The sequence below is a fragment of the Rhipicephalus microplus genome, unplaced genomic scaffold, assembly GCF_043290135.1.
Source record: "Rhipicephalus microplus isolate Deutch F79 unplaced genomic scaffold, USDA_Rmic scaffold_107, whole genome shotgun sequence".
Taxonomy (NCBI): Eukaryota; Metazoa; Arthropoda; class Arachnida; order Ixodida; family Ixodidae; genus Rhipicephalus; species Rhipicephalus microplus.
In genome coordinates this window covers 817,501-844,785 of record NW_027464679.1, presented here as the reverse complement: position 1 = coordinate 844,785, position 27,285 = coordinate 817,501, and the positions used below count along the sequence as shown (strand labels likewise).

At 45.0% G+C, this 27,285-nt stretch overlaps 2 protein-coding genes across 2 annotated transcripts in view; one reads left to right on the top strand and one right to left on the bottom strand.

Moving 5' to 3' along the window:
- The first annotated feature begins 302 nt into the window (after positions 1-302).
- LOC142790451 (transcription factor HES-1-like) overlaps positions 303-27,285 on the top strand; it is a 41,770-nt gene continuing 14,787 nt past the window's right edge. The window contains exon 1 of the mRNA XM_075885275.1: positions 303-649. Within this exon, the coding sequence (XP_075741390.1) occupies positions 443-649 (207 nt within the window). The 5' untranslated portion in view covers positions 303-442. The remainder of the gene's footprint in view (positions 650-27,285) is intronic.
- On the bottom strand, positions 10,839-22,591 carry LOC142790443 (sterile alpha motif domain-containing protein 3-like). The gene is made up of 9 exons (XM_075885261.1): positions 17,673-22,591; positions 14,720-14,829; positions 14,412-14,642; positions 14,260-14,344; positions 13,396-13,542; positions 11,758-11,982; positions 11,452-11,626; positions 11,244-11,317; positions 10,839-11,157 (listed from the first exon to the last, which is right to left on the bottom strand). The coding sequence occupies exons 1-9, from the start codon at positions 17,814-17,816 to the stop codon at positions 10,888-10,890; spliced, it is 1,461 nt and encodes a 486-aa protein (XP_075741376.1). The 5' UTR covers positions 17,817-22,591; the 3' UTR covers positions 10,839-10,887.

The window sequence follows — 27,285 nt, the reverse complement described above, 5'->3', positions numbered from 1 at the left end:
CTCCGTTCCCACGCTCGATGCCAGGCTGCCTAGTCACCACCCCTCGCCCCCCTCCTCCTTTCAATCGCCCCCTCGGCGGCGGTCGCTGCCTGTTGCTGAGAAAAAGGGGGTACGCGAGTAATAGGAGTCGGTTCCTCCGGGACAGACGCGCTCTCCTCTCCGCATCGCTAGTGGAGAGAGGAGCCTACCTGCGCGCCGCGACATCACGCGCCAGGCATTCCGTTACCGTCGGCGCTGGCTCGGTGCTCGCGGCTTGCGCCCCCCTTCTCACCCCTCCTGCTGCGCACCAATAACACCCTCGCCTATGCAGTCGACGGTGCTGCTGCTGCTGCCGGAGTGGAGTTTTGTCGTAGCCACCGACTGCTGCTGATCGGTTCGCGCAGCGAGCAGTGTTGTGCTGGTGCACTCGCTCAACGAGCTGGATCTGACGAGCGGTGTCAGAATGGTGGCTTCGCCGCCGCCCCTGCTACCGGCTGTGTCGCAACAGCATCATCAGACGTCGCAGCAGCGGTACGGACTCCCGCCCGCACCTCCGTCGCCCCTGCTTCCGCCTCCAGCGTCGAGCATGGCCAACGCCAGCGTCGCCAACGGGCCTCCTCCGGCGTCTACCGAGCGTCCCACTCCGTCCAGGGCGAGCGAGATTCGAAGGGTGAGTAAAACACCCCCGCCGTCCGTACGATTTGCTTCCTTTCGGTGCCGGCGGGTGTAATGATCGCGCGGGCGCGCGCGAGGAGCGCGTGCTAGCGGCGCCCCGCCCCCTCAGTTGCCGTGACGCGCTGGCGGTCAGCTGATGATGGACACCAATCGATCGACGCCTGACGCGAGCTATCATCGCGCTCTCGCGTTGTATCTCTTTTTCCTTTGCTTCTGCCGCTGGATGTTAGCTTCTCTTTCACTTTCGATCGGGGTTTACCTCACCGAGCGCGCTGCTACTAGTGCGTTGGGCCGAGCATTGAAGGCGCGTTGGTTTGCTGGGAGGTCTTTTCCGAGTGTGATATTATCAGATATGACAGTGGCATTTGGAGCTTGATTTGCTTTCGTGCTCTACGCCTTCTGTGCTCGTTCTGGTACTCAACCGCAGAGCGCTGTTCTGTTGTCGGATGACACAAGGTACAGTCGTAGTCAATACGAAAGGGAACACGGTGTTCAATAAATAATTACTTGTACCGGAACAATTGTAAAGTGCTGAATTGCATTCCGTTTGAACATTTAGTGTTATTCGCACCTTTGCACTTGTACATTGCATTTAGCCGTTTCGTCTTCTACGTTTCATTGTTCATTCTGATATTGGTCACGGCTGTACTGATCTGCGTCTTGCTGCGTCTTCCATTGCGCTATCTCGCTGCGCTAACTCAACATGACTACAACGTGGTGGCTGGTTCCGCGCTATCGACACTTTCTTTTTTTTTTACTTCCTGAGGCAGACCATACCTCACGACTCCCTTCATGTGGCACACGACTTTACCGTCCGCATTTTTTCAAAGCACATTTCGCACGTTCTCAATTAACGATATACAAAGTTTGATATGAATTTTTCGCTTGTACCTATTTTAAGACAAACCATGCAACTTTTTCTGTTATGTATTTTGTTGTGTAAGGGAGATTCGAAGGATCGGAAGTAAAATCCTCTGAGCATTACGTAACCCCGGCGTGCCATATCATTACCACTTTTGTCGTGTTCCTTAAACACAAGCGTTCCGTTTGTCAGAATGCTATTTCGAGCTCATTTATTAAAAAAAGAAGCGATGAAAATGTGGAACATCACACTACAGCGCAGTTAACGTTGTCGCAATCACAAAACTACACAATGTGCATGTACGCAAGGATAAGTTGTTTACAGGTTTCTGTCGATGTTATACCGTAGAGAAGCGCATACCTTTAGGTTTATTCAGAAAACTTGACCTCCCAAGGTAACCACCATACCCGAAGCTCGCAGTCAAATGGCCTGTGGCGCCATCTACTGCGTGCGGTACGAACATATATTGCATAGCGGGAAGTTTAAAAACAACATATAATAATGTATGTGGTATAAGGTCCCAAATTCATGATATGATTATGAAAGACCCGGTAGTGGAAGGCTCCGGAAATTCGCCACCTGAGGTTTTTTAAAGCGTAACTAAAGTTACACAGTAACTTGGTTTAGTTTCATAAACTGTACACTGAAAACGCTTATGTCAGAAGTTCATTAGTAGCGGAGCAAATCAAGGTTGAAGTTTCACTTTTGAATGTTGCGCTTTAACCTCCGCGTGTGACGTCAGTAATTCGAAAATGTATTTTTCGCAGTTTCGTGACTGCGTTCGACGAAAATTTTCAGAAGTTGGTATGTTAGATGTATGGCACCCACAGGTCATAATGTACTTCATTTTTATCAATTAGAATATACGTAGGAGCAAGTAGACGCCGTCAGAATCTATGACGTCACGGTGTTTGTTGCGGGAATATCACGGTGGCGTCTCCACCATCGTTTTCTTTTCGCGCGTCTTTTCGCTTGCCAAGCGTTGTCTGGCGGTAAGAGTGGTGTTTTTGGGACCGTGTTACTAATACTGGAAGAATTTTTTTCCTCTTAATTTAAGTGTCCCTTTAACGTGCAGCTCTATCTATGTAAGGGGGTTTCGAGTCGCCTTCGGGAAAAATGCGACCTCAGCGGGGAAGTTTTGAAAATCGTAAGCTTGAATATGTTAACGATCTGTATTTCGTAACCGTATTTTGTTACTATTCGGTCCTTGTTACATTGATGCCGAACCAATACATATCAAGCCTTAAAGAGCACGTTAAAAAACCCCAGGTGGTTGAAACTGCCGGAGCCCTCCGCTACGGCGTCTCCATAATCATATGGTAGTTTCGGGACGTTAAACCCCACAAATCAATCAATCAATCAAGCCTTGAGGAGACCACATAATAGTTCTGTGTATAGGTTGTACGATACATGAAATATTTTATATATCGAGAATATGACCAAAGAGATTTTGCAGCTGTTCGATATACACGATAATTCGTTATGTGCGGGACCGACTGCATTCTCGTCTTCAGCGATTGGCTTGGGCGCCGCTGACATACTGTCAACGCAACCCAGTTATTCCTGACGAAGCGAATCTCTCTTTGAAAATGTGGGCGCTGTACGGAAAGTTTAGCTCTTTTTTGCAGATTTCACCTTAGATATATACTTACCCTTTAGAATGCTGCAAAACCATCGTATCTGTTCTGTTTAAGAATAAGTGTGCCAGTTTTACGTCCTATAACCACGACATGATTAGGAGAAGCGCCATACAAGATAGCTCCGTGAATTTCGACCGCCTGTGACTCTTTAACCTGCGCCTAAATTTAAGTACATGGGCTTCTAACACTTTCCCTGCATCGAGATGCGGCCGGGATTCGTACCCACGACCTTCGGTTCAGCAGTCGAGCACCATGAATACTAGAGCACCGTGAGGAGTGTGTTGGGTTGAAGGTTCGAAAAAAAAAAAAAAACCTTATGGACCCTATATGGTGAACGTATGCCGCATCATTACTGCTTTTGATACACCTTGAAGATTAAACATCTTCGAGCTTATAGATACGCCATGCAGTAGAGTATAAGCAGCGTCATCGTCGTCGAGATGTCTGATGGCATCGTGCGATATTCTTCAACAGTTTTCAATCAATCTGGTTCAGTATATAAACCCTCCTTATATATGTTAATGCATCCTCAGCTTTGAATGCACGTTAAAGAACCCCAGGAGGTCAAAATTTCCGGAGCCCTCCACTAGGGCGTCTCTCACAATGATAAGGTGGTTTTTGGGGACGTTAAACCCCAACATATTGATCAATCATCACATATTTCAAAGTCTTATCAACCTGCACGGAGTAAGAAAGAAGAGCTGCGCCTTTGTTCGTGTCAGCTGCAATCCAGTTGAAACCAGTTTATAAGGTCAAATGGGTAAGAAGTGAAGATAAGCGTGTTGTTTTTCCTCCATGAAGCAGAAAAGACCTTGGCGCGACCTTTCGAGCGCGTGAAATATAACATGCCTCCTTTTGACAAAAGAGGCGCGTGCGTATAGCTTCCATCGCGCGGAACAGTACGAACAGGTGGCAACCACGTGATTGTTGCAGCCCGAGGATCAGCACTTGTGCCAGGGCACGCGCCCAGTTTTTTTTTTGTTTACTTCGTTATTTTTCATTTTGTGGGCGTTAAAAAACGTTAACGCATTGTGGGCGTTAAAAAAATAGACGGTGCACGAAAGCAGCCGTCTCATATAATAGATCAAGCTCCACTAAATGTGTCATCAAAAAAAAAAAAATTGCGCTTTAGAGCACTGTCGATGCGTTCGCTCAGTCATAGCGTATCTTTAGCCATTGGAAGACCGTGGATTCTGCATGGTAATCTACGCGCAATGCCCTTTAAAGGAATTCGGTCATGTCCAAGGAAGGCGAGCAAAGTACTTCAATATTATTCTATAGGTGTATTTTACGCAGAATACGCTTCCGTTGTGACATAGCGACAATCATTGTTGACTCCTTATGAGTTCGAATGGGTAAAAAAATAAAATGATAGGCGATTGATGCTTGCTTGCCGTTTTTACGCTCCGGTCCTGGAAGAGTATTACCTCCCTCGCCCTCCTAATTTACGCTTTCTTGCTATACTGAAAGTGTCACCTCACTTTTGCGATACGTACAATTATGACATAATCATGCAAATCAGGCGCGCAGTAACACACACAGAGGCGGGCGGAGGGGGGGGCTGCACCCAATTAAATGTTGATCTTTGCACCGCCCTATGATCGCAAGGGAGAGAGTGGGCCTCACGATATATACATGGAAACATATATACAAACGCATACGCGAACCTACATAACGGTAGGTCGACCCGCCCCCCTCCCGTGTAGTAGGAAGTTGTTCTGAAGGAAAGAAAAAAATCGCTAATTTCTGTATCTGCATGTTACACTGCAAATGTCGTCGAAATACGATAGTCTTGCGTCTGGAAAGAGTGAACAAAACGTTTATTTGATGTTCTACGCAAGAAAATCGGTGAATGGTATTCTGGAGGTGCTGCGTCAGAGCGCCTCGAGCGTGCAGCGGAAGTGAACGAGTGCATCGAGTCACGTCACGTGTGAGACATGAGCGCTATCTGGCAGTTATCTTGGCAAGCGAAGCGCTCGGCGTGCGCGCCCGTCTTGGAGGCGATGAGGTGTAGAACGCACGGCGGCGGGTAGGTGCTGCCACCGCGTCGTCTTAGCAAAGCGTTGGAAACACTTTCCTTTTCGTGCAAGCGTTGCATTATCAGCGCAGCGTGGTAATTGCTATACGATCCTTAGAATTACTTATGTATGCCTTTTCTAGTATAAATGCACACATACAGAATATTGACGTGCTGTTATGGTGCCTCAGATATGCGCAATAATTGCTTTCGATTTGACAATCGCACAAGTATGAACGCTAGAACTTGAGCATTATTGGTGGGCGCTGCGGATGGAGTCCGCCGTTTGGAGTACCGTTTCGTGTTGTTTGGGGTACTGTTAAGGGTTGACAAACAGACAAATGTAGAGACCGACAGACCAAAATTTTTGCGTCGAAGGTCCCTCAGAAAGACTATCGTCTTTAAAAAGGAATAGTAGAACGAGAAATGTGTATACATATAAAGACGAATTACTCGCTGCACACAAGTGAATAAAGAGGAGAGAAGAGATAGGAAAGACGGGGGACATGGTCGGAGGAGTCCGAGGACGGGACACCGATCAGCCAGTGCTACACGGCGCCAGGAAATCGCGGACCCCCTCCCCCATAAATTTGATAGGCGAACCACGGCTTTGTTACGTACGCATAGTATACTAAAGATCTATATTTGAGCGTTTTTAGCACTGACGGTAATACCGTGCGATAATTACGGAAACACCTTAGCGTTGTCATCGGCGCTTATATATTTTTTTTAACCTGCAAGACATCTAGTAGCCACATTGATCACCTCTTCATGGTACGTCAAAAAAGCTTATGTCCCGAAATGCTGCATGCCGAGCTCGATGGTGCAGTGTTTCGGTGCTTACAGTACGGTATTGCCGTCACTGCTAAAGCACCCAATTTCCCAATGCCCTAGAAAGTTCCGCTGCAATAGCGGGAACCCAGAAACCACCGTAGTATTGTAGTAACGAAGGAAATCAATATCGGCAAGAGATTTGGACCAACGAATCGCTGCCTCTCTGTACATTTCGAGCAGTTAATTGTTTTCCTTCTTTTGTCTGTTTTTTTTCTCACTATTGCAGGTGTGCGTGCGTGCGTGCGTGTACGTCAAGATATATTACGTGAAGCCGATTTCGTGTATGAAGTAGTGCGTGCATGGTTCTCGTGACTAATCGGTCGGTGTATATATATATATATATATATATATATATATATATATTGTAAGCGACGAGAAATAAGAGACAACGCCTTTGCTGCAGGCCGGCTGTTCTTATTCTGACTTCGTCTTCCTCGGCTTCCGTAACCTAGCCTGCGCCCTTGCCTGAGCCCCACTATTTATTATCATTACACTCGGCCCCGACTGCGAGCCTCGTGGGCTACCGACAATGTCTCCGGTGGGCGGCATTGACTATTCCGGGGTGGCCGGGCTCGGCCAAGCTGATATTTCACATGGAAGTTTGTTGAAGGAGATTCCGGAGGACGACACTGGCTGTGACGTGATGGTCGGTGCAGGCGTCGTCCACGATGGGGCCAACGCTGTTGACTTGGACAAGATGCCGCTAGCAGGAGATACAGACTCCTGCAAAGTGGCCGCGTTGGTTTAATCTCGTCGGTTTGAGCATCCTGTCGCAGTCGTGTTACAAATGCTGGAAATAGTCCACGCTGCACCGTCACCTGCTGCACTGAGCGTCGACGCCTGCGTTGCTTGCGGTGTGGCAAGGGGCGTCGGGGTGTCTTTGTAGTCATCTGAGAGCCGAGTTCAGGTTGCAGCTTGAGAGGCAACGCGTGCTCTTGCAGCACTGCCTTTGTCGGACTCATGCTCAAGCTGTTTATTCCTATAGTTTCACGTGCAGTAGAGCCTTCATTGTCAGATGACCTGTCACTAACCGGAAGTATTACCTTCTCTGGTAGGTCTTTGTTGACAGTGACTTTGAAGGAGGCGGCGCTTAGCGTGTGGCAGACGTCCGCACACTCGGCCACAGACTGACGTGATATCAGGAAATGTCGCTTCGAAGTGAGGGTCAACACTGTAGGGTTGTTCGTCCCAGGGTAGGTGGTTAAATTGGCTGTCGGGAAGCTGCAAAATACAGCTGAAGCCGCGAGGGTGGTCTCCTTCTCGGATCTATTCTCGGTAGCGGTCGCGTAAGACTGGGTGGTCGTGGAGAGGTGATGGTGACTCCGTCCAAAAGCAGCTATGAGCTTGTCACTCCAGTCCACCCAGGACGTCTGCCGCACGCCTTCGTATCGATGCCAAGCCGCGGCAGCATTCCGAAGGCGGTCTATGGCCATGCCCCACTTCTTTTGGTCCGTCCACGCTGCGTGATCTCCGACAGCGTTGACGGTTGCCACCCATTCCTTGGCATCGTCCTGGAAGCCGCGAAACTCCGGTAGCTCGAAGGAAATCGGCGATGGCGGGACTGCGGGCAAAACTCCGAGATGTGCCCACGCCAAGCAGTTCACTTGCTCTGATACCTCCGTGAGAGAACGCCCGAGATTGCGACGGTTCTCGGGCGAGCTTACCTCGAAGTTTTGTGAGGCGGCCGCAGCCAACATGGCATTGAGTGCGCACAATGTTGGCAAGATGGCAGGACATAGCTGGGAGCTCGACGCTATGAGGGCGTTGGTCGTGACGCGGAGTTGCGCGATGGTATGCTGCAGCTCCGCTGCGCTGTCGTGTGATCCGCACGAAGAGCCAAGGCCCGCCTCTGCGGAGGATACAGTGACTGCGGTACTCGAGGTGGTACAATTGCTGACCAAGGACGCGTGGACGGCGTCCCTTGGAAATCCAGCTGTGGTAGGAATCGTGGACATGGGTTCCAGGGCGCTGGAAGCGTCAACGACGTTCCCAGGCAAGCGGAACCCGTGTGATGAGTTGTGACCTGGTACTGTGGCGTAGATGAAGCGGTCTTGCGCCGCCGGGTAGGCCTCGACGCCGTACACGGTGGGTGCTTGAAGCGCCGACAGGTTGCCAGGTATGGAGGAGGCATGTACGCCATCCCTAGGTGAGAGAGGCCCGTGCGCATGGTTGCCGCGACGTGTCGCGTCCCAGGACAAGTTTCCCGGAACCACAACGGAGGCCTGGACGCCATCCGTCGGTGCTGGGATCGATGCTGGCCGCGACGGACGCCTTGCGGGTTCCATCAGCGAAGAAGCGTGACGGCGTTCCTTATCGTGAACTGGTACCGGTAACGGGTGCTGGAGCCGCCGAGGAGGCCTTGACGCCGTCCCCGAACGGTGGTGTCAGTAAACAGCTGCCGAGGAGGGCTTGACGCCGTCCTCAAGCGACGCTTACTGCGGCTGCACGTCGGCGGGCGTTCTGGATGACGAAACCGAGACGTAAGCCGTTTTCTTCGTCGACTGCGCCATTGTAAGCGACGAGAAATAAGAGACAACGCCTTTGCTGCAGGCCGGCTGTTCTTATTCTGACTTCGTCTTCCTCGGCTTCCGTAACCTAGCCTGCGCCCTTGCCTGAGCCCCACTATTTATTATCATTACAATATATATATATATATATATATATATATATATATATATATATATATATATATATATATATATATCCACGCATGGCTGCGCGGCCCCCATAATCCGTGCGCGCTAGTTATATATGCCACGTGTATATACGTCTCGTCTTTTTTTTTTCCCCCAGAAAAGGTAATTAACGACCTCGTTCACGTTCCGGACCACTTCCCGTGCTGCGTTTATGACGACGCCTGCTTGCTTGCAAAACAGGCCGCGAAGGACTGTCTAATTTCTGTTGTCCCTCTTTTCAGTGTTGTTTACGCTCTGTCTAAGAGAGGCAGCTTACTAACCAGTTTACTCGCTTTTACTTCTACTGGTTTAGAAACCAGCGTTTCGTAGTACTTGAAAACTTCCGCATTCGCTGTCGTGTATATGTAAAAAAAAAGTAGAGTAATGGCAGCTTTGCACTAGTGGTACTAAGACTGATGGAAGTGCCAAGGTGAGCAGCTTTTCTTGTTTCTCTTCCGTTTTCTCTTTCCTTTCTCCTCTTTTTCTCTTTTTTTACTATGTCCTATTTTTTGTTTATTTATATTCTTCTATTCCTTATTTCTATGTTTCCTATTTTCTACTTTTGGTATACTCTCTATTTCTCGCTTGCTTTCCCTCTTCTATTTTGATATATATGGTTCAGCCTGCGTTACGTCAAGCGACGACGGCAAACTACAGCCCGGAACCCCAAAGTGCTTTGAACTGTGAAAAAAGTTCAGCCTCTTTCACGCCACGAAAACCGCTGCATAGCGAATGTCTCAGCGCGCGAGTATATATATAGACGGTGGACTGCATACGACAGTTTAGGAGGCCATCATCGTTTTGGACAATTTGCCGCTAGCGGGGAGAACAAGAACAAGAAATACGCAGACACGACGGCATGCGCTTCACTCCCAAATGGTTCATTTCGAATACAAAACCGAGCGTACCCGCGCATGCGCAGAATAGCCAGCAGCACGGATAATCTAGATAGATATAAAACAATCTATTCTCTGGAAGAACCGCACTTGTCGTCGTAATCGTGTCCTTTCTGGTGCGTGTTCTCTTTGATGGCGTGAGAACGTCAAACAGTTGACTTGTTTAATCTCATGTCGAACATCATCATCACCATCATAATCAATATTTTCGAGTAGGATCGCCATTATTTCGAGCGCAATCATAATTTCGTTTCACTTATTTAATCACACCCCCCTCTGGCCACTTGACCTGCGTGAATACTACTACTACTACTACTACCACTACTACTACTACTACTACCACTACTACTACTACTACTACTACTACTACTACTACTACTACTACTACTACTACCACCACCACTACTACTACCCATGACGATGGGTAGAGTATAGACTACACTCTTAAAAAAAAAGTAGTGCTACTTGCTACTTTTGGGTAGTAACAGTTTGTCACATATGTTACAACCCTGTTAGTAACGGGAGTTAGTAACGGCAAGCGTAGTCACTGTTACTACTCTTGCCGTTCCTAGCAGCAGCTAGTAAAAGCAAGGGTAGGAATCCTTACTACCGTTGCTGTTACTAACAGCAGGTAGCAACAACAAGGGTAGTAACTGTTACTGGCCTTGCCATTACTACTTCCTGTTAGTAACGGCATATGTAGCAATAGTTACTACTACTCCCATTACTATAATATGGTTGTAACATATGTGACAAGCCGTTGCTACCCAAAAGTAGCAAGTTCCACTACCTTCTTCCAAAGTTACGAAGCTAATATGTTAGTAATCGATGCTACGTTCTTACTAGCTACGGCTGGTATGGAGGTACGACAGACTCTTCGAATACACAATTGTGTGCACACCAGGTTAGTTGAATTGATTATTCTGATGGCCATATTTTACCGAGAACATTGTAGCTGTAATGAATGCGACGAAAATGCGGGTATATATACCAATAATATAGATATGCACTATACATATAAAATCAGAATAATTGCCAATGTATTGCATCATGGTATTTAGCACTTTTTCTTGGAAAACACCTGGTTCTGTTCCACACTGCGAAATATATTATCATGAAAGACACTACGAACACACCTCCAAATTCACTGCTGAGTGTCAACGGCCGTATAAAACCACAGGTTTATGCGGCTGACATTGTCAGGAACAAAACAATGCATTGTTCCAAAAGCCAGGGAGCAATGAAATATGCCACACAGTGCATTTTTATATGAAAACATTTATTGATAACACACGTCTGTAGGCATAACTTAAGTTGCCTTTTCAAGCGATGATATTTGCCGTATGACTAGCGGCATCTGCTTTGCACTTGTCGGCAAGCCACAGAAATGTTCAAGTAGAGTGAATGTTTTTTTGTTGGCGCCACTGTACTTGACATCGAATATCCAGTATATTTCCATAAGCGCCGTCATACCTGCAATTACATCAAGCACCTCTACACTAAGCCCTTCAAAGCTCGCAACTATGTTTGTAGCTTCAGAGGCATTTTTGCCCTTCAGCGAAAGGGCAGGGTAGGTGTCCTGTAAAATGAGTAATACATAAAATCAGCATCACTGATGAAAAGTATACTAGCTGATATAAAAAAAGGTAAAGCAAATAAGCTCACCGGTCCCTGCAGAAATCGCGGCTGCTCCTTTAGGAGCATGGGCAGCAACTCGACAATGCCAACGGCAAAGCGATCTGTTGACGAAATATTTTTAGGCACATCAAACTTTCACATATAAGGGCATTGACAGTAATACTCCTATGAAAATGACTTATAAAAGTTTGGAAATTTGGGAAAACTGGAAAAGCTGGCAAGCTTCTACACGTACATTTCTTTTCGTCACCATCCAGTGCCTCGACTTCTTCTTCAATTGCTTTCACAGCTTCCTTCGCGCAACGACGACACTTCGCAAGCTCAAAACACCGGTCTCCATACCGGTTTATAAATTCCAGGACCTTTTTTTCTAAGTTAACGCCAGTGAGAGCAATGAACTCCTCATGAAGCTAGAACGACAAAAAAATTGTACCGAATCACCAACAAATTTGCAACTATCGATAACATAAAAAAACTCATTGTTAAGTTCTCTCACATACATTTCTGCAGCAGGATCAAAACCACAGCTGTTTCTGCTCACCATTTCAGCCTTTGCCAAAGCAGGGTATTTCAGCACCACATCTGCTGTTGATGGCCTCATTTCCTTCATCCACTTCTGTCTAGATGGTCTTGTCTGCTCCATAGAATCACCGAGTTTTTGCATGTCAGGAATAGGCCGCTTGATTTCTTTCACCATGTAGTCAATATGGCTATTAATTGTAGCCTCATCATGCTGAGAAGCGACATGTTGGGAGAGATCTACAATCTAATCAGCAAAAAAAAGATGGTACTGCACAGTGAAAGATCACGACAAATGACATGAAATAGGCAGACATGAAAACTCAACTTTTTGCTAGCTCAGTTGAAGAATGTTGGCATTTTTTTGAACTGGACATGTGTAGAGAACTCAATTACAGGGTTGACTTACGTAAGAGAACTGAAGCAGTGTGTACTGATACCATCTTGCTCTGCGAGTGTGTCATAAATTATGTTAATATCAAAGTTCTCACAATGATTCTCTCCAATGTCGACCACCTCGGCACTTCACCACTTCCAAATTTACACCTTGTGAACCAGCATATCGCAAATGTGTGTGTAAAACCAGTGAACCACGCCTCCTACCTATATCAGAAGGAGTCTGAAGAGGTAACACTGATTTTAAATATTGCCAACTGCGGTGTCGGTGTTAGAATACAAGAGTTGTTGCCTTTATATGTATGTCATATATGTAAAACTTTGACCAGATATTAGTTAGTAGTGCTTGTTCTTTCATATAAAAAGAAAGTTTGAAAACTTGAAATTTCGAACCTAATATGTATCTTGCCTCCCCCCCAAAAAAAAATGTTCACCTCTAAAAAGCTTCTGGAAAAACATTGGTTTATGTATAGTTACATGGTGTAGTCAACAAATAAAGAGCAATAAGGAGCTTTTCTAATGTAGAGGACAGACAGATATTGAAGCCAAGCATAGCATATGGGCATTGTTTATGGTGGCCACTGAAAGGGCATTAATTATCGCTGGTTGGAGCTTTCACATCACATGCTCACTGAGCTGCAGTAGTTTGATTTCACCTGTCCACTTATTTCAGTACTCATGCGAGTTTAATAGTTGAATCAAAGGATTGTCAGTCACTTTCAGTGATAAGTATGGTGCAAAATGTAGAACACAATATTTAAAGCTGGAATGATGCATGATGTCAATAACAAGCTGATACCGAGCAATAAATCTACTACTTGCTAACCAAGGAGCATGGAATCAGCCAAGTCGGGAACCTAGCTACAAAATGAAGAAAAGAATGAGGAATCGAGCAACATGCCCGCGGCACTTGCTGAAACGCCGAGTTTTAAACATACAGGGACACATAGAAGTTTGATAGAGCGTTACCATCTTGACTCAAATAATAGAGCCTTGCATGAAAACTGTGAAAGTTGTTGTTTTGTTCTCCATAGGAGATAAGATGATTTTTTTGTTTACCAAATTTATTTTGTCTTATTTTGCATTTACTATACTTTAACTGTCAATATGGCCCTGAAAACTTGCCTGGCTTCTTAATGTGTTGATATGAAGAGGTTATATCGTTAAAAACATGAATAATGTTTTACTTCAGTAGCTCACACATAAAATAAGAGTGACTTCATAGTTGAGTTCTATGTACCAGTCCATTTGACGTTTCACTTACCACATGGCAGTGCCGCTTAGTATTGGTGCTTTCTTCTAAGTCTTTGCGTTTTCCGTAAGCTGCTCTCGCTGCTTGAACAGCTGGAACTGTGCACAGAGACTTCCTCATATATGCGAATTTGTATTTCAAGGAGACTTTCCATGAGTCCTGGAAACAACAATTTTTTTTATTATTTCAAATTTCCGCACAGTGGACACTGTCCTCTTTGAACATGGTCACTTTTGAAGCAAATGATTCTTTGGGAACCTTGATACACTGCTTTTAACCTGCTATGGGGCAGAAGCAGATTCAGGTGACAATACCTGGCAAATTTAGCTGTTCCTAGTAATATCAGCATATCTGTTGTATTTTAGCTTTATCTGCTCATTCCAAACTCCGGTTCCTGCATTTTATGTATGTGCTGGAGCCATGCGGCATGGCGAAGATCGTGGCATTTCAGTCGCAGAACTGAGCTTGTGTGAGCCTCTATTCAAGCTGTGATTAGAAACTACATATACCATTAGTGGTAATATTCAATCCCCAGAAGCGATGCATTACATCTGTATTTATCCTCTTAAACCGGTGTTAAAGCTTATAACCAGGGCCAGTTTTTAACTTTATTAATGCATGATATGAATATATTGGCCATGGGCACCTAGTTGATGATTATTATCAAACCCTCAAGTTAATGTCTGCCATTATCAGAGTTCGATGAAACGACTCTAAGAACATGCATGGCAATTATTCAAATGTAATAAATATGGGGTTGAAACTTCTTGAATGCTCTCCAAGAACAAAATAACTTGAAGGGCACCTGCAGTCTAGCTCACCAACATGTATGACATCCCAATAAAGTTATAGGAATGCCATTGCTTTAGTGCTTACCCAGCCTGTGCCAATAGTGTCCCTTAGCACTGGATATTCCAACACGAGAGATTTTGCAGCTGCTTCGTAGAGGCTTCCTGGATAGCTGTAAAAAAGAGCAACTTTAAAACCTGTACTGAATTAAACACATGCAAATACATGCCTATACTTACACTGTTATAGTCATGAGATGATTTGCAATCCACCCTACAATGCGGGATTTAGTGTGACTGGACACTTTTCCTGGTTGTGTCCTTTCAATCGCATCCTTAATATCTAAGGGCACAGGTGGTAGCCTATAATCATTTTCACAGCAGGCAAGCTGCTGACTAGGTGACTGCTCATTACTTTCAAGGGTCTTGGGCAGGCTACCTTCATGCACTGCTGTCACTTTGTCAGTTGTGCTGAAAACAGAGGCTAGTAAGTGATGCAGTTTTCCAAAAGCAATATTAAACTTGGCACCTGAAATTTAGGTACTGACCTGCAGCTCATTAAGAAGTTTTCACTGCACACAAGCCTGATTTTATCTTTCTCAGAGAAGACATGGCCAGCTGGTGGGTCCACAAATTCATCATGTCGGACGTTGTATACCTGAAAGAGATTCAGATGTGATGTTCAAATTCCCATAAAGTTACCTCAATAGGCACAGAACCTGAAGTAAGCAGACTACCAATGTTATATTCAATAGCACCCTAGAATCACTTTACTTGTCCTGTTTTTTTTTATTATTATCATGATGCCGTGTGTATTGTCGAGAAACCCTTAATGTACGTATTGTAAAGAGCATTGTAAATTACTCGTCTGGACATTCGGTATCAGTAAGTTCAGATTTGTGAAATAGTGACAATTAAACTTGTGAAATTTCACTGTTTCATAACATCAATTAGAAATAAACAAAAGCATTTAATGATTGCTGTACTAGCAGAAGATAATCACTGTGCTACAACGAAAAACCACACTCACAGTATCTGCTATCTATAAAATACTGTATACGCTAATGGCACAAGTCTTCATTCAATAGACCATGGAGCCTTATATTTTCGCACGTTGAAGGAATTATTAGGCTGCATTTCTTGCGTGCGCTAAGCTGAAGCAAATTTTTTAGCTCTGTTGTTATCTCTGTCGTCAAACTTTTCTTCTACAGTGTATCACAATTTAGAAATTAGAAATGGCTCTAGCCAAGTTCGTAGAGATCTCGACGTTTCGGAACCAATTCGGTATTTTCCTAAGGAGATGACTATATTGGTCATGGAAGCATCTCCCCGTCTTGTTTGACAATGGCCCCTGCTTTCTCTTTCTCTCGCGTATCGGAGGCTGTGAACGTATACAGAGGGAATTGTTCCTAACGACCGGTTCATGTTTACAGGTGTGTTCTGAATGTAACAGCATTTGAACAAGAGCCTCCTTCATAGATTCCTTTCTGTTTCAAGAACAGAAGCGATGTCGAAGTCGATCTTATGATCGTGCTTCTCATATTACTCTGCAAGAACGCTATGCTGCACTTCTATCTTCCAGACTGTTTCTGGGAAACACTTTCTCTGACCTATGTAGCTGGCTTTACCTGGCAGCTATCACCTTTACAAAAATGGCTAAAATTCAAACTGTGTTTCAACATCCAACACCACCGCTTGGCAACACCATAGTTTTTTGCAGAAGCGAAATCATGCGCTAATAAATACAGTGTTGATAGCCCATTAATGTTTCGAGTGCACACATTTCGGCAATGAAATAGTTAAATAGAGATAAAGGATCCGTCGCTATTCCATTGGTAATTTGAATACTCACACACCTAATAATTATTGATGATTTCACTACACAAAGCAACACAATATATCAAAGAATACAAAGCATTAAACACACCTAACGACACCTGCGAGACAGAAATGCCGACCGTGGGGCAAACGTACAGCATTGGTGAACAAGCATCCAGAACACAAGACTGCGCGCGCACGCACGCACGCACGCACACATACACACACGCACACGCACGCACGCGCACACACACACACGCACGCACACACACGCACGCACACACACACACACACACACACACACGCACGCACGCACACGCACGCACGCACACACACACGCACACACACACACACACACACGCACACACACACACACACACACACACACACACACACACACACACACACACACACACACACACACACACACACACACACACACACACACAACACTTTACGCTAGCTTTGAGAATTTTCAGTTTCTGACGAGCATACCTGGGAGCACAGCTGGCGGTCCCCCCGCCCCTCACCCTATTGTCAATTAAGACGTAGAAGGGGGTCGCCATGTTTGCCCCACTCATTGACACAATAGGGAGAGGGGTGCTGAGTTTCAGAAGGCAGCGCAAAGTCAGCCAGGGTAGTATGCAGATATCTTTTTCAGAGGGGAGGGCACGTTTCTGATCTATAGTGGGTACCGGGCAGGTAAACGTTCATTTTGTTCTGTGTAGGCAGAGCGAAAAAAAATTTCGGGGTGGGGGGAGAGAACGTGCCCGGCGTGCAACCTTCACCCAGCCCCCCTCTTCAGAGGGGAACCCTGCGCATGCCGATGCTAACAAGCAGCTTCTGCACCCACGCTATTTTCACTATGGAAGATACATGCAGTAACCACAGAAATTAGCCTATTCCATGTCCTTCGAAATTGATAATAAGTCTTTCTTGTAGTCCAATTTTATTGATTTCATGTTTTACGTGCGGTACAAAAGTCTTACTTTTTTTTGCTGATCTCCTTACATACCTAACCTCTTAACATCCTAGCTATGCCTTTATTCGTGAACAATCTCGCTCAATTTGAACACCAGGAAACGAACTCAGCGACGGCCACTCATCTTACCAACGCCGTGTCTTGGTGCATTGCCTGCTCGATAACTGGATGACCAAGCGCGCTGCCCCACTTTCCGCTAATGAAAGTTCGTGCGTGCCTCCGAGAGACAGATCGAGTGCGCATTTTTTTTTACCATTTTCACCTCTCATCCTCTACATCTGTCATTCCCACTTCCCCATCCTCGGTGCAGTGTTGTTGAGTTGACCTCCGAAGTGAGCCACAGTTACGAGGCCACACTTATTTCTTCACTTTTTTTTTAAAACCACCCCGATAGCCGATTCGCACCATTACATTATCGCAACACAACCACTGCGAATGCCAGCAAAGGGTGGTTGCGCGCCGCCGAAGCGGAGATTAAACCTGGTTTACATCTCCCATCAGCAACTCCGAGACCACGTGCACGCTTCGCGGGCCGACAGCTCCAGTGAGAGAGCAGGGCAAGAAAAGCCCCACGCTTCGAAAAGCGCGAGCGCATGCTTGGTAAAACTGTTGAAGCACGTGCTAACAACGGAATATAATCAGTACTGTTTGGGCCACTGTCACAATGCAATTCGATGCACTTCAGGATAGAGACAACATACCTCAATCCGGCATGCTTGCAAAGAATGGCCAAAGTCTGTCGTCTTCAAGGCTTCCAAAATGTCCGCCTCCGTCGGTCCACGAGCAGAAATAATCTTCTTGCGGCCTTGAAATGACACCAAATATTGGAATTCCGGCGGCTCCATGAATACACAAGCACGTGGGCGCGGGAGGAAAGCTGCTGACACGTTCACACTGCGACAACCTGCTCTTTGCCTGGCTAGCCACCCTAGCCTGGCTCAGCTTCCGTCGATGTGTGCGCCCCCTGCCGCGTTTCAGTAATCAGCGCCTCCTGAAGGTAACTATCACAACGACGCTGTCTGTTGTTAAAATTTTGAATCTTGAAGACCATTTGGCTCTGTGCAGCGGAAATTTGTCCTGTCTGAAACCTGTAGCTGGCATGCGAAGGTAATAAAGAACATTTTATTCATTATGCCGGTCCAGTTGGGGACAGCGAGTGAGTAGAAGGGCATGAAAAGAGAACAAGTTCTCCCCCCCCTTTTTTTTTCCTGGTCTCTTCTCTCGCTTTCTTATTCCCATTTCATCTCTCCACTCTAGTCTATTATCCCCCTTCCCCAGTGAACCACTGCTCAGGTGTCGCAGTTGGCGGCAAATATTTGCGGGGTTCACTTTTCCTTTCTTTTCCGATTCTGAAAACCACTGCCCCCCCCCCCCCCCTAACGTTCGACACTGTAACGCGCCACCACCTTCCATGTTTATATAGCTTACAATTATGCGCTTAACCAGATGGACATTGGTACAAATAAGTAAGACCACCACAAAGAAGCTAACTCAATTCAATTTGTGTGCATCGAGCGCACAAATTAATTAATTTATATTAATTCTCTGCTGCATGACTCGCTCGTGTAGGCAGATGCCACGTCCGTTTTAACGTGAATTTACGACGACAGAAGTCATGTGCAGCTACCACTTCGCTCAATACTAATTAAGCAGCGGTTGTGTTATTTCAGATAGTGTGATGCAGCTCCCCACGTGTTGTTTTGAAAGGTGTGAGACACAGTTTTCAAGGCCACTCGTAAAAACAAACTGCTTCAAGCATAATGTAGGCAAAGAATTCTGTTATCTCTCGGCCATTCGATGAGAACTTGAATATGTTCTCCGAGCACGTGAATGAAGTGCTAAGATTTCATTTATCGTGGCCATTGAGTTCGTGACAAAACAATCACCGGTGTCAACATCATTTATTCTACAAGCGATATTATGTCACTTCCGCACGGTCTCACTCCGAGAGAGACTCTAATGGAGTGATTGTGTTGCATGTAGGTAATATTCACTATCAAAACCTGTGTGAGAAATTTTTTTTGTTGCTTCAAGGTCTTGTTGTTCTGTTAGGAAAGATATACATACATTGGCTGAAGGAAAGAAGTGAAAACTGAACGGCTCGTTTTTCTTTGTTCGACAGAATATTAATGAGGACTAACAGACAATGATGCCAGAGATAGTATAGGGAATGTTATTCGTAGTTATTGCAATGTAAGTTTGACGAAATAAAAGTGGACGAAAAGGTAACTTACCGCAGTCAGGGACCGAACCTTCGACACGTGCGATGCTCTAGAGCAGAAGTTGGCACAGCGACGGGCCAAATGGAAGGGGGGGGGGGGGCTTTGCGAGCAAAGGGATAATGTAAAAAAACTGTAAAATCATGTTTATTTTAAGCACGCGTCATGAGGTTCCAATTAAACATTGGTTACTAAAAAAATTGCATTTTAGGCCAAAACTGCCTGGTCCTTTAAGTATACGAAGAAATAAGGTTAGAAGGAGAGGGGGGGGTGGACGTCCTGCCGGGGCCACATATATAGTAGTGCCTCGCGGGCCGCAGGTTGCGAACCCCTGCTCTGGAGCATCGCATGCGTTATTCGAAGGTCACAGGTTTGGTCCCTACCAGCGGACTGCTATCTTTCCATGCCATTTTCTTTCTTTACATGTACATTGCAATTACTTCTAATAACACCCTCTATATATTTCTTGGAGTCATTGTCTGTTAGTTCTAATTAAAATCATGTTAGTTGACAGAATAATGGGGCGGGTGGCTGCCTTTACAAAGCTCGTCGGAGATATGACCATATATAGTTTAGCTAGACCACTGCGACGCATTTAATCAGGATGGCCCCGGCATATCGTACAATTGAATGGTATCCAGAGGACCGCTGAATCACACTAAAGAGTTCAAACATATCGGGCGCGTATGTCTTCTCGATCTGCAGTTGTCCAATTAATGTTTTATTATTCTTCTTAGAAAGTATTCCCAACCTCCGCTTCTTAAGATGGCACACTGTCTGCCATATTAAACCAGTACACTGCAGCGTCGAATCGGCATGCATATTCCATCGGCATATTTCACTAGACCAAAAAAAGTGACACTTTTTGGTTGAGATCTCGGTTTGTGCTCCGAAACACGGAGCCCAGAGTGGTCTATAGCCACTCTAGACCACTCTAAGTTACTGTGACCATTGTGCCAATAGACAACTGAGGTGGGTGTACGTGGGGCAACCGGGTTGGTGTGTAAAAATGGCTGATTGTTCGAGTTGGTGTCGGTGTGTAAACATTCGGCTAAGCGAGCATCTTAATAATTCTTCTACAAACGGCTATTCACTCAAGTCTAAACACTGTGTAAAGTAGGTACCAATAACACGTGTCACCCACTTCTCGACAAAACAAACATTTGGTATCGCCGCCGGGATCGTTGCACTCGAGAGTCGTTCAAATTTTTACATCATCACCAGACGTGGACGCAAAAGCAAACCTTTGCTACCTTTTGATGATTGTGAGCTGGAATAAGCATGGTACGTGGGCGTAATCTCGGCACCACACAAGTTGGCTGGACGGTGTCCGTGGGTCAGCCACGTTGACAGAAATGCCTGGATGCCTGAAGAAGCACACCATACCTTATGTGAAATGCGTGACGGTTGCATAAATACCGCTGTCGTGTGGGAATACGTACGTAGGCCAAACAGGACGCTGTCTCAACGACCGACTCGGGAGCATCCTTTATCTCTAAAGAATAAAAGAAATGCGTATTTACCTGCGCATGGTATAGCCTGCAGATGTGATCCTCGGCTTCGCGAGGTCAAGATAATAGGCAGAAGCAACGAAACATTAGTGCGAGCTATTGGGGGCGTTTGACATTAAGAAAAGAGGCACAGCTTACATTATTGATACGACTATTTTACTTTACCAAAACGAGCTGCAGCTTTCTGACACGCGAATGTGACCAGTGTTTACCGATTTTGACGCACGCATTCGCAGAGATTTGTAATCTGGTGGCCTGTTCTTTCAAATAAACAAAGAAGTTTATCGCACGACCTTTCTGCTCCCTCCTACTTATTTACTAGAATCTGTGTTTTTTCCAAGTTTGCGGTATTATGTACCCTACTGACGTTAAATCAAATCGCCCAACAACAATTTATACTTAGTGTTGCATATTCAGAAATTTTTCAAAAATAGTTTCCTTCGCTTTACAAGTACGTTTCATAAATGTTACTTTACTGTTTCTGTCGCATACATTTCACACAAAAAATTCAACGGTAATGTTTGCTTATAACACCCTCATCACCTGTCGAGAACGACGGGTGATGAAATTGGTCCCCCGCATTGAATATGTTCCATATTTTTGATCCCATAAATTATGCAGTTTAAAAGAAAACTGGGTTCCTTTTCGGGCTGCTTGGTGCTATATACATAAAATATGAAATACTCAATCAAATGTGATACATCCTTTTCAGATTCCTGTCGATCTCACTTCAGTTCGGTTTATTACCTTATCTCCCGTGGAATCACCCGTTTAATTTCTATAACCATGGTTAGGAGACTAATTGCGGTTATGCTTGCTGTGCAGTCCTTTAATTAATGGACTTTACTTGAAACAGAGGGACGCCAATCAAAGTAAGGAGTAAACAAATGTTTTGTTTTGTTGTTCTTAGGTGCAATATCAAGACTAACAAAGAAAAACTAGCCCTTGAAATATCCACTTCTTTTCTTCTTTTTTTTTAGCTGCAAGAAAAAATTCCACGATTCGCGTACTTTTTCTTCCTGCCGTGGGGTCGTGCCTATTCTTCATGATGAGCGAAATTATATTGAGCGCACTCGATTAGCAGCGCACCTTAAGCCGGTTGAAGTTACTGGCTGTCTCCTTGCGAAAGGGGCATGCCCTTCCTGTACCGACGTGGGTGCCGCCCGCAGCCGACCAGCCGTCTTGAAAGACGTCAGCTCCTCAGGGGAATGTGTAAAAAGTTTGTTGACTGACTGACTGTCTTGGATAGGCCAGGATTTCGCGAAAACCTGTTTAAATAAGCTGCATCTTGTTCGACGACGCCGGCATTGTGAAAATAGATGCCGTGGTCCGCGAACGTACTCTTTGTCACTGGAACTTGGGGACATCGCTCTTATGTTGCCGTAGCTTCTCAGGAAGTTCAATACTTGCCCTACGAATGAAATGTCACAATAAGCACGTGCGTGGCATGAAGTAAACCAACCCATGCGCTTTCCCTACGGGCAGCCTGTATTTCGGGCACGATGAAGGGCAGGTCCAAGAAATCCACCTGCACAGTGTACTTCCACGAAAAGCATGTCCGTCCAGTTTAGCGTGGCTTTTTCAAATCTTGAACTTGTTTTGCAAATAAACAAACGCTCGCTAATTGCAACGTATATCGTTGCAAATTTGGCGAGTGTTTGTTTATTTGCAAGACACGTATGCCCCTCGCCAGACGGTGTTTCGTCGAATCCTTCACTAGATCTTGAACTTGATTTTGAAAGAAACCGTTTCTGCATCGACCAATATTCACGGCGCTGCTAGACACGTGTAGGAATGTGTACCCTCTCGCTACCCGCAGCTAAGACGGCACATGAATTCCCGTGTAAAGGCAACTACTCCTTATCCTTATTGTCAGTGAAAATATCTCACCCTTGCCACCCACCCCCCCCCCCCTTCCTCCACGACGCCCGCCTTCCAGGTGCAGTCTAGCCCGGCCGTGCAAAAACCCTCAAAGAATGCGGAGCTTCCACGTGTTGCCGGTTCATGTTTTTCGCCCTCCGCCGTCTTGTCAACTTTTTGGTCCTAAATGGTAAGCCATGCTGGCCCAGTTCGGCTGGTGAAAACTACGGATAGAACTGCAGTTACGTCTGCCATGTAGCTACCTGTAATCATGGTGAGCCGTCGGCGTACTTAGTCCAGAATACCGCCCAGCGGCTGTACGCAAATACTGCCGCGAGTGAACATGTTACACTCATGCCCAAGATGTGCGTTCTCGTCCACGAAGCTCTGCAAAGTCGTCTGGCACATAAGAGACCATCGCCACGACAATAGATTTTCTATCATGTGCGGTGTGGATGGGTGTGCGAAAACCTACAGTGAGTTCGAATCTTATCGAAGGCACATTTACCGTGTGCACAGACGATATATGGACATGGATGACGCAGAGGAAGCCGGTGTTGAACCAACAGTCCTCGAAGAACCACCGGTGCGTGCCACAACAAGCTGCGCTGCGCACGACACAGTGGGTGATCACAGTGAAATGTTTTCATCTGGTTGCTCGTCGAACATGATCAACACGGAATGCGATGCGGTCTCTGTTCCCACTGCTCGAGTGACCACAATCAACGACTTCGTGCTGAAAATAAAAAAACAGCTGTGCTTACTTTTTTTTCGTGTTGCAGAAGTGCACAAGCTACCGCACTCTACGGCAGAAAGTGTTTTCAATGACTTCAAGATTACCTTTCTCGACATAATTCGGACATTCGCTTCTGTCATTGAAAATAACATCGCGATGGAGTCGGCAGGAATCGAACTGCGCAAGTTACTCGCTGGTGAATTCTTAGAGGATATTTTTCAAGCAGCAAGTAGTAAATATAAGCGAGAGCAATTCGCCAAGCGTCACCTGCCCTACGTAAAGCCTGAAGTGCGTGATCTTGGTGCTGGTGAGACTTTTCAGTTTGTTCCTATAAGTGGTGTCATGCGAAATCTTATGTCCTCTGAGAACTTCCGCGACCACATAGAGCTAGATTTCTCAACAGGAGCGCCTTCACCAACGCTGCATAATTTTAGGGATGGCTGCATATACAAAGAAAAGTTGCATGCACTACTCGAGGATGGCGCGCAGTATACGCTTTTTTTTGTGTTGTACAGCGACGAAGTGGAGATAGTGAATCCGCTGGGGTCAAAGCGGGGTGTTCACAAAATCCTTGTCGTGTATTTCAGCGTGGTAAACATCCATGCCAAATACAGATCACAGCTCAGCTCTATCCATGTAGTTTTAGTTGCACCATATAGACTTGTCATCAAGCACGGAATCAATGTTATTTTGAAGCCAGTTGTAGATGACGTATCAGCTTTATGGATGACTGGTTTCACTCTGTGGAAGAACTCTGTTGCGGTAAAGGTGAGAGCGATTCTTGTTGCCTTTTCCGGTGATAACCTTTCAATGAATCGACTTGGCGGATTCACGTGTTCTTTCAGCCGTGGTCGTCCATGCAGATTTTGTACTTCACCAAACTCGGCGTTCAACACTGCCTTTCACGAGAGTGATGTTCAGGTTCGAAATCTGCCCTTGCACCAAAACCACGTTGCAAGTGCTAAAATAAATAGGCAGCTAGGCACAGCACTGTACGGCGTTAAAGATGAATCTCCACTCACAGATGTTGCCTATTTTGATGTGACAGTGCAACTGCCTCCGGACTTGATGCACGATGTGCTGGAGGGAGCCATTCCACATGTATTAAGGCACATTTTGCAAGGCCTGCTTCGTTCTGGAGTAATTAGGCACTCAGACCTTGATCGTATCCGCACATTCGTTTTTGGTGCTCACGACAAAAAGAACAAACCGGAAGAAGTCGTGAAATCCTTTCTTAATGGGCAAAGTGCATACAAGGGAACAGCTTCTCAAAAGTGGTGCCTATTCAGATTTTTTTCTCTTATGTTTGCAGATATTGTTCCTAAACAAAATGAGCACTGGGAAGTGTACCTACTTCTGAGAAGCATTGCAGATATAACATTTGCCGACAAGATTCCTCACGACCATTTGGCATATCTGCAAGATGAAATACGATTTTTTTTATCTTCATTTGCTGCTCTCTACCCTGGTGCAATAATACCCAAACTGCATTTCTTGATTCATTACCCTCGGCTCATCAGTGAACTTGGTCCACTAAAGCAATACTGGTGCATGCGATATGAAGCCAAACACCAGTACATGAAAACTATTGCACAGCGCAACCAAAACTTTCGAAATATATGCAAGTCTATCGCAGAAAGACACCAGTTGCTGCAGAGTTTCGAATTTTCCAACTTAGAAGTGGACCGTGGCATACAGACTAAAAGATCCAGGCAGCTGAAGCTAGAAGACTTGTGCTCATACATGCGCAAAGTTGTCTCTCCTGGCATTCCAGTGTGGGAAGTTGGTTCTGCCGAGGTGGAAAACTTGGTTTTCAAAAAGTTCGATGTAGTCATCCTAGAGAAGCAACAGCTGCCACTTTTTGGCCAAATAAGAAGGCTGTATATTTACTGCGGAAGCCTTTTCCTGCTTGTAGATGTGCTCATGACAGTCAGATTCGATCGTCACCGCTGGTCGTATGTTGTCGACAATACAGACGAGCAAAAACTTGTACAGCCCTTCAATCTTCCATCACCTCAAGTTCTTGACCTATATTTTGGTGCTGAGCTGATGCTACGGCCTGAAATTATGATTGTTGAATGATGTCCAAATTGTCATCTTAGACAGCTTTTTGTCACGGGCTGAATCTAAACTACTAGTAGCGTAGCCAATGTTTTTTTAGGAGAGGGGTTTCAGTCATACTTCATATATTTTTGCTCTGGAGTTTGTGTATTTGGAAATGTCCTCCCTGGCTACGCAACTGAAGATGACGTATGATTTTATGTTACATCTCTCTTTTAGTGTATGGTTTCTAGTGTGCTGTCTTTACTGTATTTATCTTTTACTGTACCTGATGCACCCTTTCATCTACTGTTTTCTAACCAAAGCTTGTTACATTCTTTTTCTTTTATCAGTGTTATTGGTCTCTTCCCACTGTATTGCTGCAGAGCGCATGGCACTTTGTGTGATAACAAATTAAATGATATCCACCACATTTATAGTGAAACGCATTGTGCATGGTTACTTTGTTACATATTGCTCTGTTTATTTAGTAGTATCCGGAGCGGATAATTGATATGATTGTTACTTTGGACTATCTGATGCGCACATCTGCTGTTAATGTGAAATTGCTACCTTCAACTGCAACCGAAATATTATCATTCAGCGAACAATTTCGGTTAATCAACATGAAACACAATGGGCAGCCACAAAGTTACGGCTTAGGGCCTGTTAGCTTAGAGTTATGCAAATGTACAGCTGTGAAAATTTACACCTATAGAATATTTTCTGTTTTTTACACATGGTGCCTATATATATATATATATATATATATATATATATATATATATATATATATATATATATATATATATATATATATATATATATATATATATATATATAAGGGAAAGAAGTGTATAATTAAGGGCTCGTGTTTGCGTGTTTTGACACAATAATAATGAGATCTAACAGACAATAATGCCAAGAGGAAAGTATAGGGAAAGGTATTAGACCAAATTGTAATGTAAACGTGAAGAAAGAAAAGTGGGTGAAAAAATAACTTTGCCGTGGGCAGGGACCGAACCTGCGACCTTCGAATAACGACCTTCGAATAATATATATATATATATATATATATATATATATATATATATATATATATATATATATATATATATATATATATATATATATATATAAGGGTCATGAACCACCCCTGGGCTTGGTGAAGAGAGAGACCGTGATCAAGTATAGAATTTGTATTTCAATACCTTCAACTACTCAACATTTCAACTCTTTACTAACAAGAATACGAAAAAGTTAGTAATACCTCAAGTGAGGTAGTAAACGTTGCAGCTACTATACTTCTTTGCATGCAGCTAGTAACTGCTTACTAATGTATGTAGTAAATAGGTAGCAAAGAGGTAGTAAAAATTCAAGAGAGGTAGTAACAGCTGCAGTTGCTACCCTATTGCAGTTAGGTTGCAACTGTTTACTAATGTAAGTAGTAAATAGGTAGGAAGAAGCTAGGAACGGTTCAGGAAAGGTAGTAACCGTTGTCGTTACTACCTGTTCGCTTGCAGTTACTACCTTTTTACTAACTTTTTTTTAAGAGTGTAGGCTTCGCTGTAAAAAGAAAAAAAAAACAGCGCCATTTGTCATGCTTTTGAACGTGTCAGCTGCACTGAGCTGCAGGTGCCCTCTGCCTGAGCGTATTCAAGGTACGCGTATGGTGTAAATGACTTGCACTGACGTCACTGAACAGGCCCGTCGCAGCGCCAAAATGGTGGAAAGCGAGCATTTTCATGTCGCGTTAGCGTTATCGGCACACCGCATGCTGGTTGCTTCGTTATTCACGCACGCATGCCCAACAACGTCCCGGCGGAGTTGTTATCACACTGAAGCAAATTAATTGCCGCTTGATTATACTGCGATGACGTCATCTGAGCCGCCATGTCGACAGGAGCCACGTTGTACGTCCGCGACGTAGCGTGCAAGCTATCAATAA

Excerpts from the sequence above, each read along its gene's own strand:
- LOC142790443 (XM_075885261.1), bottom strand. The coding sequence starts at position 17,816 with ATGGAGCCGCCGGAATTCCAATATTTGGTGTCATTTCAAGGCCGCAAG. Across the intron at positions 11,983-13,395 it reads CTAAGCGGCACTGCCATGTG|ATTGTAGATCTCTCCCAACA; the intron begins GTAAGTGAAACG and ends TTTGCTGATTAG. Across the intron at positions 11,627-11,757 it reads CTTTGGCAAAGGCTGAAATG|CTTCATGAGGAGTTCATTGC; the intron begins GTGAGCAGAAAC and ends TTGTCGTTCTAG.